We start from the raw sequence: 13720 nt of genomic DNA on the forward strand, positions 1-13720 counted from the left end.
TAAAGTGAATAGAAACCAACAGTGTGCTCTTGCTGCAAAAAAAGGCTAACGGCCTTCTGCAAAAAGCAAAGATTTTTGTAAGGGATACCTTTTATTCGACCAGCTGTGTGATTGGGATGAAGTTAGACAGGCTTTTGAAGAATGCCTTGCATGTGAAAGTTTGTCCAACTTTATTACAGCCAGGCAGTTGCTCCAATAAAAGATATCACCCACAGAAATCCTGCCTTTCACAAGCTCTCTGGACCATCATGGCAGCCACATCACTCTAATGCTCCTAATAGCATACTGAGCTTTATAAATAGGAGTTTCTCTTGCAAGTGAAAGAAGGTGATCCTTCCACTCTATGCAGCCCTTGTAAGACCTTACCTGGAGTACTGTCCAGTTTTGGGTACTTCATTTCAAGAAAGATGTGAACAAATGAGTTCAGGTGAGAGCAACAAAAATGACTGGGTCTGGAAAATAGGGCATATGAGGAAAGGCTGAAAGAAGGTGGATTATTTAATGTGGAGAAGAAGAGGACAAGATTTCATAAAAGTCTTCAATAATAATCCTTCAGGTATTTGAAGGTATTTATAAAGGGGGTGGAGATAAATTATTCTCTGTGGCTGCAGAGCACAGGGCAAAAAACAATGACCTTAAATTGCAGCAAGGGAATTTTAGGTTGGATATTAGAAAGAACTTTCTCACTGTGAAGGTGATTTCATACTGGGACAGATTGCATAGAGATTGTGGACTTTGCATCTGTTTGAAGTTTTTAAGAGCAGGTTAGACAAATACTTGGCCAGGATGGCTTAGACCAGCGGTGCCCACAGGCACCATGGCAACCCCCCAAGGTTTATTTAGGAGACAGTGCAGGATTGATTGGATTGATCTAAATACTTTAATATCTATTGATCTAAATACTTTAATGTTCATATTGGTGCCTGCTGCTTTTTTCTTTTAAATTCTAATGTGCCCTTGGGCGCATAAACATTGGGAGCGCCTGGCTTAGACAAAGATGATTCTGCGTTGAACAGGGTTGGAGTCTAGTTTACTTCCTGAAGTGCCTCCAGCCCTACTTTTCCATGAATTTGATCTTAATGGTTCTTTCTTTTCTTGAAAGCAGTTTAACAGTAAAACGAGAGATGGCTTTACTGTTAACACACAAGTCCCCAGCCTTAAAGATCCAGGAAAAGAATATGATGGATTCACAATTACAATAACAGGAGATAAGTAAGTTTGCTTTAAAAATGCATACTTTTTATAGTTTTAATTGCCAACAGTGAAGTGTTCCTTGACAATGAAATTGCAGCAGAAATTAGTTTCTTGCTCTAATTATGAATTTACATTTGCATGATTAGGATCTTTTCTAATTTTCATTGGGAGGAGAAAAGCTTCATCATGGTCTATTCTAAATACACTTTTGTATCTGTTTTGAGATATTTTGATTCCTGTTTTTTGCACTGGGGAGATGAGGAAGGAACACAGAAAATATTTACAATGTAGGCTAGATCATTTGCAGTGATTTAATCCCACTGAATCTAGAAGTGATTCTCTGTGCTGTTTGTAGTAATTAGCAGTATCAGGACAATTTGATTTTTGTAGTTTAAATTAACAGAATAAAATCACACCACAAATTCTAGCGCTGAAATAGAAAACTACTGATGAAGGTCTGTTGTTTTAGCCTACCGTAGCTTGTTCATTTGGGTGTGCTGCCCATTTGTTCTTTTTGCTCCAGAAGAATCCTTGGCAAAGAGTTGAAGTAGTGAGAGAATATTAGTCTTTCTGTGGTTTGATTGAACAAATTTCAAGAGTTTGATATACGCTCTCCTTGTGTTTTAATATATGTGATTAGAGTTGGGAACGTATTATTTTCAGTGGAAACTCAGACAACAGAAGAAAGGACACAACTGTATAATGCAGAAATAGATGCACTATATAAGGATCTGACAGCTAAAGGAAAAGTACTAGTTCTATCTACAGAGCTTGGGGTAAGGTTTTTTTTTTATGTAGATGATTAATTATTTTATGGAATTCAGTTTTAATGTCTTTATTTCCTTTTTAAAGGTCTTTGTCAAAATAAATTCTACCTTATAATCTTCTGCAGACAGATTGCTTTTCTGGCACAGTTCCTAAATCAGTAATATACTTCTGGTTTAAACACAACTAGTTATAATAAATTAAATGAAAGGTTTCCATGGTTTTAAAGTAATCTAAAATGTTGATCTGCCTTAATGCAGTATTAGTAAGATGTCAGAGATGCACACAGTATGAAGTGCTCCATCGTAAAAAAAAAAATAATAATTTTACCTTCGTTTTCAACCCCTGAAGTTCATCACTTTCATAAGCACTATTTAATAATATTGACTGATTTGTGGAAGCCAATTGTGAAATGAAAATTGGCATAACCTGACAAAGCAATAGAATTTATTTCCAGGTTGCTGTAGGCCTGTGCAAATAGGGAAGTATTCAATTCGGATTCCACCAATTCGGAGGACAGTGATTCAGTTGGGATCACTGTCCTGAATTGATTCAGCTGAATCAGTTCTGGAAGATACAGTGCGGATTCGGGGAGATTCGATGATTCGGATGGGCCAGGGAGAGGCAGGCACAGCTGGGCAGCTCCTCCGGCTCTGCCTGTCTCTCCCCAGGTGGGGGTAGCCACGGGAGAAGCCCCCATGGCTGCCCTGCCTGGCCCCTTCCCCCGCCGGGCCCTAGCAGCTCCCAGACAGTGTCTGGCGCCCTGCCAAATCACACTGCACCCGCACAATGTGACAGCTGTTGCAGGGGGGGAGGGGCAATCCCTGCTGCCTCCCACTGTCCTGTAGCGCGCTCTACTACGAGTGCCCAGAGGCTCCAATCGCCAGTCCTGCAGCCGGTGACTGCGGAGCTTTAAAAAAAGAAAAAAAGCCCTGCACTCACTGGCTCTGGCAGCAGTGATTGGGGGCCTCTGAGGGCTTGTGGCAGAGCCCCCCTCATGCAGTGGGGAGGCATCAGGGATTGCCCCCCCTGCCTGGCACCTGCGTGGCAGCTGCCCCATGGCATGGGTGCAGCACAGTTTGGCAGGGCACTGTGCGCTGTCTGGGAGCTGGGGCCACTGGGGCTGAGTGCTGCGGGGCTCTGGCTGATTGTTGGAGCCACCCCAGCTCCCAGACAGTGCATGTCTCCCTGCTGAGCCGCACTGTACCCACTCCATGGGGCAGCTGCTGCACAGGTGCCAAGAAGAGGGGGGTGATCCCCACTGGCCCACGCGGCTCTGCTATAAGCCCTCGGAGGCCCCTGATCACCGCTACCAGAGCCAGTGAGTGCTGGGTTTTTTTTTTGTTTTTTTTTAAGTGCTGGGAGGCTGGCCCAGGCAGGGGCTAGAATTGGGCAGGGCAGCCCTGGGGGTTTCTCCAGCAGCTCCCCTGGCTGTGCCTGCCTCTGCCCTGGCAGGGAGAGCTGTGGAGCCTATGCCCTGCTGCTTCTTGCCCAGCTGGTGTGGGGGGGTGGGCATGATGCAGGCATACCTTGCTCTGGGTGGCGGCAGGGCATAGTCCCTGCTCCCAGTACTGCTATGCCCACATTAGCACTAAGAACAGGGGCTTTGCCCTGCCACCACTTGCCAGCTGGTGCAGAGGGGTGCAGGATACAGGCGCAGCAGCGCTGGGAGCAGGGGCTGTACCCTGCTGCTGCTTGTCCCCTTGCGCCTAGAGCGAGATGTGCCCATATCCTGCCCCCCCCCCCCAGCTGGGCAAGCAGCAGCAGGGCAGAGCCCCTGCTGCCACGCCCACATCCTGTACCCCTCCTGCCCCCCTTCCCGAGTAGTGCGCCCCCCACCCTGGCTGGGCAGCTTGTCCCTGCCCCAGCCTGAATCCGTCCCTCCCCCCATGTCCCTTCCCAACTCTAACAGACTTACCAGCTGGAGGCAGCTGGCAGCTTCCTGTTTAGTCTATGGCCAAATCTCTGAATCAGCTGAATCTTTTCTGAAGCCTTTCTGAATCGATTCAGAGCTTTTACTTGGTCTCCCAATTAGATTCAGATTTAGAGATTCAATCCCCAAATCAGGCCGAATCTCCTCAAAATCAAATCAGCTACCAAAGCTTCACACAGCCCTAGTTGCTTGTTTTCTACCTGGGTACCTGACTGTTCTTAAAATTCTGTACTTTTTAGATTTCAGGTTCTTTTGAAATACTGTAGATAGTATTTCACCTTAATTCTGCGACAGGGGAATATTTACTTATAAATTTGTTTATCAAACTCTAATTTAACCTGGCATTTTTAGTTATTTTCATATTGAGGATGGCTAAGATAATTTTTTTATCGTAGGGGAAAAAATTTTGGTTGAAGATATTGGATCATTATTTAATGTACAAGGTTTTATAAAGCATATTAAGAGGTTATAGAGGTTTATATGCTTATAGAGGTTTCTGAATATCATTATCTTTACACTAAAGTATTAAGCTTCCATTTGTTTTACCTAGGAGACAGATGCCGTGTGTAATCTAATCCTGTCTTTAGTTTATTACTTCTATAACTTAATGCCACTCTCAAGAGGATCCAGGTGAGTGATTTTCTCAGTGTATATAAATTATCCATATCTCTAATGACTAATTGCATTGTCTATCAAAATGTTAATACACTAAAAGTTCCGTTAACCCGCACCTTACAAGCCAGCATCCTCTATTAACCGGCATGCTGGCTTGTAAGGTAAAGTGAAACTGGAAGTGCCCACCATGGCACTTCCGGTTTCTCAGAGCCCCCACAGCCCAGGGGCATAACAGACTGCGTGGGGCCTGCCTCCCTGTCCTGCAGGGCCCGCGGGAGGGGCCGCGACGCACCGGACATGGCGGGGGAAGCGGTGGCCCAAACAGGCAAAGTTGCTTGTTCAGGCTGCTCAGTTAACCAGCATATTTTGTTACCCAGCATCTCCCATTCCAGGGGGATGCTGGATAACAGTTTTAATTTTTATCGTTTACTCTTTGGGCAGTTTGTTAAAGCCCATATGATCTAGATCATGACTAGTCTAGGATGTGTCCCTCTTTACCATCCTGGTGGTCAAAACACACTTACCCTGTTTAAATGTTTATATGTAGATAGATTTTTAAATGTATACACACCAGGAACAGTAATGAATGGTCCATCTTTATAGACTTTGGATCACTGGTTAAAATCGGGCTGTTTAGTATATTTTGCTGCTCACAGCATGTTACTCTGTATCACTCGAGATAAGGTTTCCAAGGGTACATGTAAAGGTATCTTTAGATCAGTGATTCTCACTCAGGGTGCTGTGTCATCCTAGGGTGCCATGAGATTTTTTTCAAGGGTGCCAGACAATGTTAGTTCCAGGACATATGCGACCAAGATTTACAAGATAAACCCAGAGATTTCAAATAGGAAGAAGCCATTGTGTTAAAAAAAAACATTCTGATTTGTGGTGGTTTTTCTGAGTTCTTTGCAAAAGAAAAATTGCTCTGTTTTTTTCTGTAGTCAGTCAGTGAAAACTTAAGAGCTGGCATTTTCTGAGGGGTGCCTTGAGTTTATTGAGGGATACCTTGCGTATGAAAAGGTTGAGAAACACTGTTTTAGGTACATGCAGCATAATTTACCATACTGCTGGTAAAAGCAAATACCCCTTTAGTAGTTACTGCAAACATGTTTCATTTTCTGACTCTATAAAATACATTTTCTGTATTTTATGCCTGCATTTAACTGAGGCTCCAGGTTAATTCAAGGCTGCTCTTATCTCCAGGGATTGGTCAAGGTATTTCCATTTCTGTGGCCATATTTTGCTTAACTCTTACAGTACAAATTAACTGAACCTATGTCTACCACATTTTGAAACTGAAAATATTGAACACAAAACAAATTTTAAAAAAATGGTGGGGGGAAGAGGGTGGCTTACTAGCCTGCTGTGAAGTTCATAAGCTCTGCAAGGCCACATCTGAATTTATGGAAATAGACTGTTCTGTTTGGTAGCAGGGGATGGGATGAGGAGCAGTGAACTTAATTGTAGCAAGGGAAATTTAGATTAGATACTGGGGAGAATTGTATCACTCTGAGGGTGGTTAAGCACTGGAACAGATTACCCAGAGAGATTGTGGAATTACTATCCTTCAACACTTTTAAGAGAAGTTTAGACCAGGCTTGTCCAACATACAGCCTGCGGGCCACCATGCGGCCCTCCAAGCTGTTTTCTGAGGCCTGAGGTGCTGCAACAGGAAACGAAAGTAAACACCATACTTTTGTTTTGGGGGGGTTGGGGGGTGATGTGATACCGCTTCCTGTGAGGTCTTTGAATATGGCTCACTGGCCCACTGGGTGATAAAAAATTAATGATCCGGCCCCACATTCAAAAAGATTGGACACCCCTGGTTTAGACTAACAGTTGACTGGGATGGTTTAATTAGGGGCAATCATTTCTTGATCAGGGTGCTGGAATAGATGACCTCCTGAGGTCCCTTCCAGCCATAGTTTTCTGTGATTCTCTAGAATGAGGGTTCATTTTCCAGTTTTAGCCCTGCAGAATTTTAAGAACTCCATGGGCTTGGAATCATGATACTGAGATCTTCAGGAGCAGTGTTCCTCAACCGCTTTCATCTGCAGAATCATGGATTCAGCCCTGTGCAATGTCAGAAGGCAAATAAAAATATCACCACTACCCCCCACCTACATATATAAAAGCTGATTTTTTTTTTTTTTTTTACAAGGTTGACAGATATCCATTTACTTCTACCTCTAACAAGTGCCCTTTTCATCTTTAATGAAACATGTTTCTTTAATGAAGAAGTAATGAATTGAATTTTGTTTGCATAATGCAGCATGCTAAACGAAAAAAATAATATAATTGAAAGAGACTTGTTGTCTTTTTTTTTCTTTATAGTGTGATAGCTTATTCGGTGATCATGGGAGCCCTGATGGCAAGTGGAAAAGAAATATCAGGAAAAATCCCAAAAGGAAAGGCAAGTACAATATAAAAATATACTGACCAAACCAACAAAATGAATGTGATGCTTTTAGTTATGAGGAAGCAACAGAAGACATGAACAGGGGCTATGCACGTTTATATTTAGTGTGTCAGCCCATTACACCAGTAGCTTCCAGCCTTAAGGTACTTTTAAGATTAATTGCCGTCCTAGATTTTTGGGATGACAGCTATGCTTTTCAGGCTCCCTTGTAAGCTTTGAAGCTGCAGTTGTTCAGCTTATGGTATAGACCAGTGGTTTGCAAACTTCTTTGGCTAGCATACCACTGTCAACCCTCAGAATTTTATGAACAACTACATACCCTAATAGTTACTAGTTGAAAAGGGAAGGCCCTGTATGATCCACAAACCTTCCCAAAGTTAATGTTTGTAACCTTGAGGCCAGATTATTGTGGCTTCCATTCCAAATGAATCTGATGTTTTACTTCAGCAGAATGGATGTCTTAGCTCTAGTATAGAATAATTTTTTCTGAGCACATAATAGCAAGGTTTCCTTTTTATTTTCAGATGTAGTTCAACGTGCTTACAATTTACAACTTTCTGAATCATCTGAAACCCACTTGTGTGAGAGCACCTCTCCCAAGTTTTTGCCAGAGAAGTTATGATCTGCTGAATTAGCTTTGTTTTTGACCCTGGAGTTTAAAGTGAAGATCTGATCTAACACCATTCAAATAACTCTCCCTTACTGTATTCAGTCATATCTGCAAACTTTAATGACAGAAGCTTTTGCATCTGTTCGCTCACGTTAATACTGCAGATTCAATACAACAGGAGGAGCGAGTTGGATTACATTCCTTTTTGCATCTCTAACAGAATCATTGACACGTTTACCATTGGTTACAAAACAGTGGTTAGAGTAGCATTATACTGGTGAACAAAACAGTTTGATTTGCAGAAGCATTTTTGGTGGGGAATCTGTGAAAGCAAAGGAAAGAACACAGCCTTTCTCTTCAAAACAATGACTTATTAAGGCTAGTAGCATAAAAAAGAGCTCTCGGTATGGAAAAATTTGAGACAATAAACAGAAAACCTTATACTGCTCTTCATGTTGCTTGAGTCGCTCTTTAATTTAAATTTTCTGACCAGCCTCAGATGTGAGCTTGACCAGATGTCTTGGCTGTTTGCAGTCATTTACATGCCAGTAGTCATAAAAATCGTAATTGTTGACTAATTCAACACTTTGTTCAGAAATCCAGTGTGGAAAGTTGGATTAGTACAAAATACTAGACATACCCAGTATTAAACTAGATTTGTTGGTACTGAAGTTTGCAAGAGGACATCATTCAATACTGAAAACAAACACCAAGACTCCCAGTTTTCTTGTTACAAGGGAATTCAATCCTTGTTTTAAAAATACATTTTATTATGGGTCTTTTCTGGTATTAAATCATTAGTGTTCGTCAATTCTTAGTAAGAGATTTGGAAGATATTCTGTATTTCACTGCAGATAAAAGGGAATAATGTTTGACAATCAGGGACTTGCATTAGGAAATGCACCAGAATTTAAACCAGTAGAATTAGATTAGAGACTTTCTTCACAAATGTACTGGCAACAGTTCTGTATTATAAAAAGCCTTATTTTCTTGTTCTTCTTTTAATTATTGTGTTTCAGTTGGTTGATTTTGAAGCTATGACAGCTTCTGGTTCTGAGGCCTTTAGCAAAATAGCAAGAAGCTGGATGAATTTAAAAAGGTAAAATCCTTTTTTGTTGAAGAGAAAAATTCAAAGCTATTATCTGGAGGTTTACATAAAAAATTGTATGTACTTCATCACTCCTTAAAAAATAGAATCTGTGATAGTTCATAGCTTGTATATTGTGCTGCAGCTATCAAGGTGAAAGCTGATAGCTGCATCCCTCTGCAAAGGCTTGCACACATCCACACACATCATCCCACTGTAAAGGCTTCCACGAGTCCACACATAATTAAAACTCCATTTAATACCTTTACTAAAGTTTGGTTTGATACATGATCTTGGTACTAAGGTGTGAGTTTTACCATTAGTCATTGTCAGGATACCAGGGTTCAGTCTATGGGCATATCTACAATGCAGTGCTGTCCAGGGTTATCTGATCTAGCTCTGGTACTAGAAGCACACTACTCTGCCCAGGTTAACTAGCTCCAGTGGAGTACTGTGTTAGTCTATGTCCTGTAGACATAGTCTGTGTATCAAATTGTTTGAACTATTACTTTGTAAAGAATTTTTAAAAATATAGAAACAAAACAATGTAGCATGCACTTGCCAAAATGTAACTAAATACTCTTGTCATACTTGTTCATATTATGAAATAGTGGTTTTAATGTTTAAGTTTTAAAAGTGAAGTCATGGACCAGCCCTGAAGCCTATGAGAAATGTAAGGTGTTGCAGCAGACGGGGGGGTAGAGAAAACTGTGTAGAAAACTGATGTTAACAAGTACCCATTTTGCTTTGACCCTATAAGCAGTCTGTTTTCATTTACTTGTTACTTTCTAGGGAAAATCCCTTTGCAATAAAATTTATTTTTTAAGTTAGGCCAGTGGTAAAATTTTAAGGGAAATTTTGATTATTTTTAAAAAAAATCTGAGAAACAATGACGACAAAGTGTGAAAATAAAATAGAATGTTAGCACTCTATTTTTTTCAGGTGTTTTGGCACTTAGGCTGTTTAAATTTAAATTTGTCATGGATTTATATTTATATGTGGACAAGGGATTTTGTTAATTTGGAAAACCAAATGTTTTCAGTGTTCATGGCAACTTGAATACAGTGTTAATCTCATGATAGATCATAACGTCACATAGTCAACCAATTTATTGCATTATAAAATGGCAAACCAGCCACAAAGATGTTCCATTAAATATGAACTATTTTTTTGTGTCTGGTTTATATGGCACTTTAATTTGAATTTGTGGCATTTTATTAAGCCTTGCTGTGCAGCCTGGGCATAGAGAGCCAATGGGCTCCTCCCCCCTACTTGCAAGTTTAAATCCTTGCTGTCTAGTTAGGGTGCACAGAAGGGCTTTACGGATGTGGCTGCAGAAGGCATGGCAGGGCGCACACTTTTTTGAATCTGAGATAAAATTTCTCAGATCCCAATTGTGCAACTAAATTAATGTCTACCAGCAGCCTCAATATAATGTTTCAAACATAAGCATATTCTAGTTTCTATATATTTAGACTTCTGAGTAATAGAGTAAACGCATTCATTCCTAGCAAACAGCTCTTCACATAAAAAAGTAACACACACTTGATACTAGAACATAAGAACTGCCATTTACTGGGTCAGACCATAGGTCCATCTTGCCCAGTATCCTGTGTTACATAGTGGCAGAGAGTGGATGCTGAAAGGGAGAGTGAACTAGGTATGCCCAAGGTGTTTTTTCCACTGTTCCTCCCACTTGCAGCCTCCATTATTTAGGGTCTAGGAAGTTCTGATTGAGAGGCTGTATCCCTAATTCCCATGCTTAATAGCTGCTGGTGCCCCTTTCCTTCAAGAATTTGTCCAGTGCCCTTCTTTGAATTGGAGTAAACTGAATTCCACACTTTAATTATACTCAGTGTGAAAAAAAAAATCCTTTTCCTTATTGCCTGCTAGTTTCTACCTTTGTGGTTATTTTCCTTTAAAAACCCAAAAGTTTGAATGGTTGGAATATAGACTGCTGTCCCAGTCCTTAAAATGATCTGTTCAGACTAGGTTATAACAATGAAGCTATTTAAGGAACTCTGACAGCACTCATGGTGCTAAATCCTTCCTTTTTTATAGTTTAAATCTGATAAATCCATCTGGTGAATTTCATCCAAACTAAACATATCTACTTAAATAAAACCAAACTAAACATGCAAGAATTCCAAAGTTGCACCACTAGTTAAAGCACTTATTTTCCTTTGCAAAACTGAATGTGATTTATGCTTACAAGTACATGTAAGTGAAAGTGCAAGGAGTTTCAAACTTAAATCAATGGATTGGAATGTTTAAGAGGGTTTTTTTAATAATTAGTACAAACATTGTGATTTGGACCTTTGAAAATATATGTTGGTATTTAATACTCTTGCTGTGGAAACAATAAATAGGGATTTCCTAACTCATGTTTAATCTCTCACAAGATTTTGCATTAATATATTACAACAGGTTTTGACATCATCTTTTTTACTATGAGTAAGGTAGTGATACACCTGGATGCAATTCCAATTAGCTCCTTCCAGTCTGTGGTTAGGGGTTCAGTGGTTATTTTGCAAAAACAGCATGGCTGTTTGAGATAAGCTAAGATTTATTTCTCTGTTGTTACTATATCAGGCTACTCATTTATATGGTGATTGCTTTGTGATGGCAGGATAGATTGTGTACCCTTATAGACTAATCAGATGCATAGCATAAACTTTCATAAGCAGAGGTCATCACAGCATCAGATGCCCCCTGCTTACAAAATCTCAAGCTACACATCTGATTTAGTTAGTCTGTAAAGGTGCAAATCTACCCCACTTTCTGCCTAACTTCAGACTAACGCAGCTCATATACCAGGCTGAGGCCAGTTGTGGAGGCATAAATTATGATGAACAAGGTATTTTAGAAGGCAAAAATCCTTAAACGTGAGCCTTAAACATGTATTGGGGGAAGGGATTGACAATAGTAATGCAAATTTAAAATACTGTCTTTCAAGTCACTTCAAACGGTGTGCAATTTATGAACTTTGGTTTTCTTTTTTCTAGTATTTCTCCTTCTTACAAAAGTCTGCCATCAGTATCAGAGACTTTTCCAACACTAAGAACATTGATTGAAGTGCTGAACACAGACTCGTCTCACTGTCTCAAAAAAACTGTAGTTTCTGTATAATTTATACAAATAAAGGCCAAGACTACTTGCTTTGTAAATTATTTTTGAAAAAGAAAAATTATGAACAAATGAGGTCCTTTGTTACTTTTGATACAAGTTTTGATAAATGGAATACTTGAACCTTTTTCTTTACTTTAGAAACTCTCAATAGAAAATGGAAATCCTTGCCATGACTGAAAATGTATGATGGGTGTGGGAAAGAGGACATATTAAAGGGTTGATTTTGTTTCCATGCATAATGTAATAACAAATAAATTTACTTCAGAGACCAAACTGAAGAATGACATAATTGAAAGGGAAAATACCTTGAACTTGCTGTATTACCTGGGTTTTGTTTTTAAAGAATGTTTTTGTTAATGCACTTTGAAAATGCCATATCTCTTCTCTCTTAATTGTATACATTCAGGGTCTTTAAAAAATTAAACTGTGAAACTGTTATGAAGCATTTACTTGCGTGCAAACTATAAATACACAAAAACTTCACATAATGTAATCCTGTGAAGGAATGTTTCAAAGAACTCTGAGATAAATAGTGTCTGGAACACTTGTAAAGAAATTGGTTTCAAGAAAACAAATTTTGGAAATAAAAGCAGACAAATGAAATGTTCAAAATGAGCCTTTCTTGGTGAGCAAATCAACAAGTGGTTAGGCTGATGGAATGCATGGAATTGCCAGAAAGGAAAGCTGATATACAGTCCCTGGGTGTTGGGGGTTTTTTTTTAATGGAGAAGACACTCAAGACAGTTGAGAATGCAGGACCACATAGAGGGGTGCTGAGCCCATAGGCTTGATTTATTACACTGAAGTGATGAAATGCGGTAGGCCTATGCGAAGTGGCTAGTATTCACTTTGGATTTGGATTCAGCCAATTTGGGGGACAGTGATTCGATTTGGTGATTTGAATTGCTGTCCCAAATTGATTCAGCCGAATCTGATCCGGAGATTTGGCCACCACCGAATTGGCCAAATCTCTGAATCAAACGGGACCCATCCCTTGCCTGCTCTCCCAGTCCCGTCAATGGCTGCCCCGCCTACCCCAGCTCCCGACTTTGAAAAAGAAAAAAAAGTTCTGCACTCACCAGCTGCTACCGGGCGGGCGGGGAGGGCGGGGCGATCCCCACTGCCCCACACTGCAGGGGAGCAGGCAGGGTATAGGGCCTGGCAGGGGTCCCCCCTGGTCCAGTCTCCCCTTCTCCAGCCCTCCCCCTACCGGCCCCCTACTTACTAGCATGGAGTCTGGATCCAGCTTCCCTGCAGTGAGTGGGGACTAGCCGAATCTTCGAAGCTCTCTGAATCTTTTCTGAATTGATTCAGAGAGCCTTGACTCTATTCAGACCTTTTTATTGGTCTCCCGACTTGATTCGGAGATTCAGCTGCCAAATCAGTCTGAACATTCTGCAAATCAAATCAGCACCTGAAGCGCTCTGCACAGCCCTAAAATGCAGCATGGGAAGATTTTGTTGTCTTACGAAAGCCATCAGGCAGAACTAATTCAGCTCAGACAGTGGTGGGCTATTTACTTGTAGCTATCATCCAAAAGAGCACCAACATTTGTTGAAAATCCCAATAAAGTACAGCTTAATTTCAGAGTCTGGTTGAGTTCTGTGTCTCATGCAGGTTTTATTTTCTGGGTGATTTTAAGCTAGATGACTTCAGTTGGCAAGTGGGCCAAATGGCTGGTTTGCTCAGTAACTTTACCCTGAGCAAGTTATTTTAGTATTCCTTAATGTTTTTATCCACCTCAAAAAAGTTAAAAGGGCTGAGCTGTTTCTAGAACCCTGTCTTTCAACTCATTCACAAGTTTTTCTTTTTTAATATCAATGGTCTAAATTCATTCTTTGGTGCCAGAGGAACTTTCTGGGCTCATACTCCTTGCCAAAATTGGATACTCCCTTTTATTTTCCCAACCAACTCCTTTCCCTTGTAGACTAGAGAACTTTTGTGGTCAAATACATCTGACTGATACAG

At 40.5% G+C, this 13720-nt stretch overlaps 1 protein-coding gene across 5 annotated transcripts in view; it reads left to right on the forward strand.

The window, feature by feature from the left end:
* Window positions 1-12364, forward strand: part of TTC13 (tetratricopeptide repeat domain 13) — a 66790-nt gene extending 54426 nt beyond the window's left edge. For 3 of the 5 annotated variants that reach the window (XM_019479829.2, XM_059715363.1, XM_059715370.1), the window contains 6 exons: window positions 1103-1212; window positions 1835-1970; window positions 4443-4522; window positions 6842-6920; window positions 8556-8635; window positions 11629-12364. In XM_019479829.2, the coding sequence (XP_019335374.1) occupies window positions 1103-1212; window positions 1835-1970; window positions 4443-4522; window positions 6842-6920; window positions 8556-8635; window positions 11629-11752 (609 nt within the window). In that variant the 3' untranslated portion in view covers window positions 11753-12364. The remainder of the gene's footprint in view (window positions 1-1102; window positions 1213-1834; window positions 1971-4442; window positions 4523-6841; window positions 6921-8555; window positions 8636-11628) is intronic. The other 2 variants (XM_019479830.2, XM_059715366.1) reach the window with 1 other exon arrangement.
* The last annotated feature ends 1356 nt before the right edge of the window (window positions 12365-13720 follow it).

Source organism: Alligator mississippiensis, chromosome 1, assembly GCF_030867095.1.
Source record: "Alligator mississippiensis isolate rAllMis1 chromosome 1, rAllMis1, whole genome shotgun sequence".
Classification (NCBI taxonomy): domain Eukaryota; kingdom Metazoa; phylum Chordata; order Crocodylia; family Alligatoridae; genus Alligator; species Alligator mississippiensis.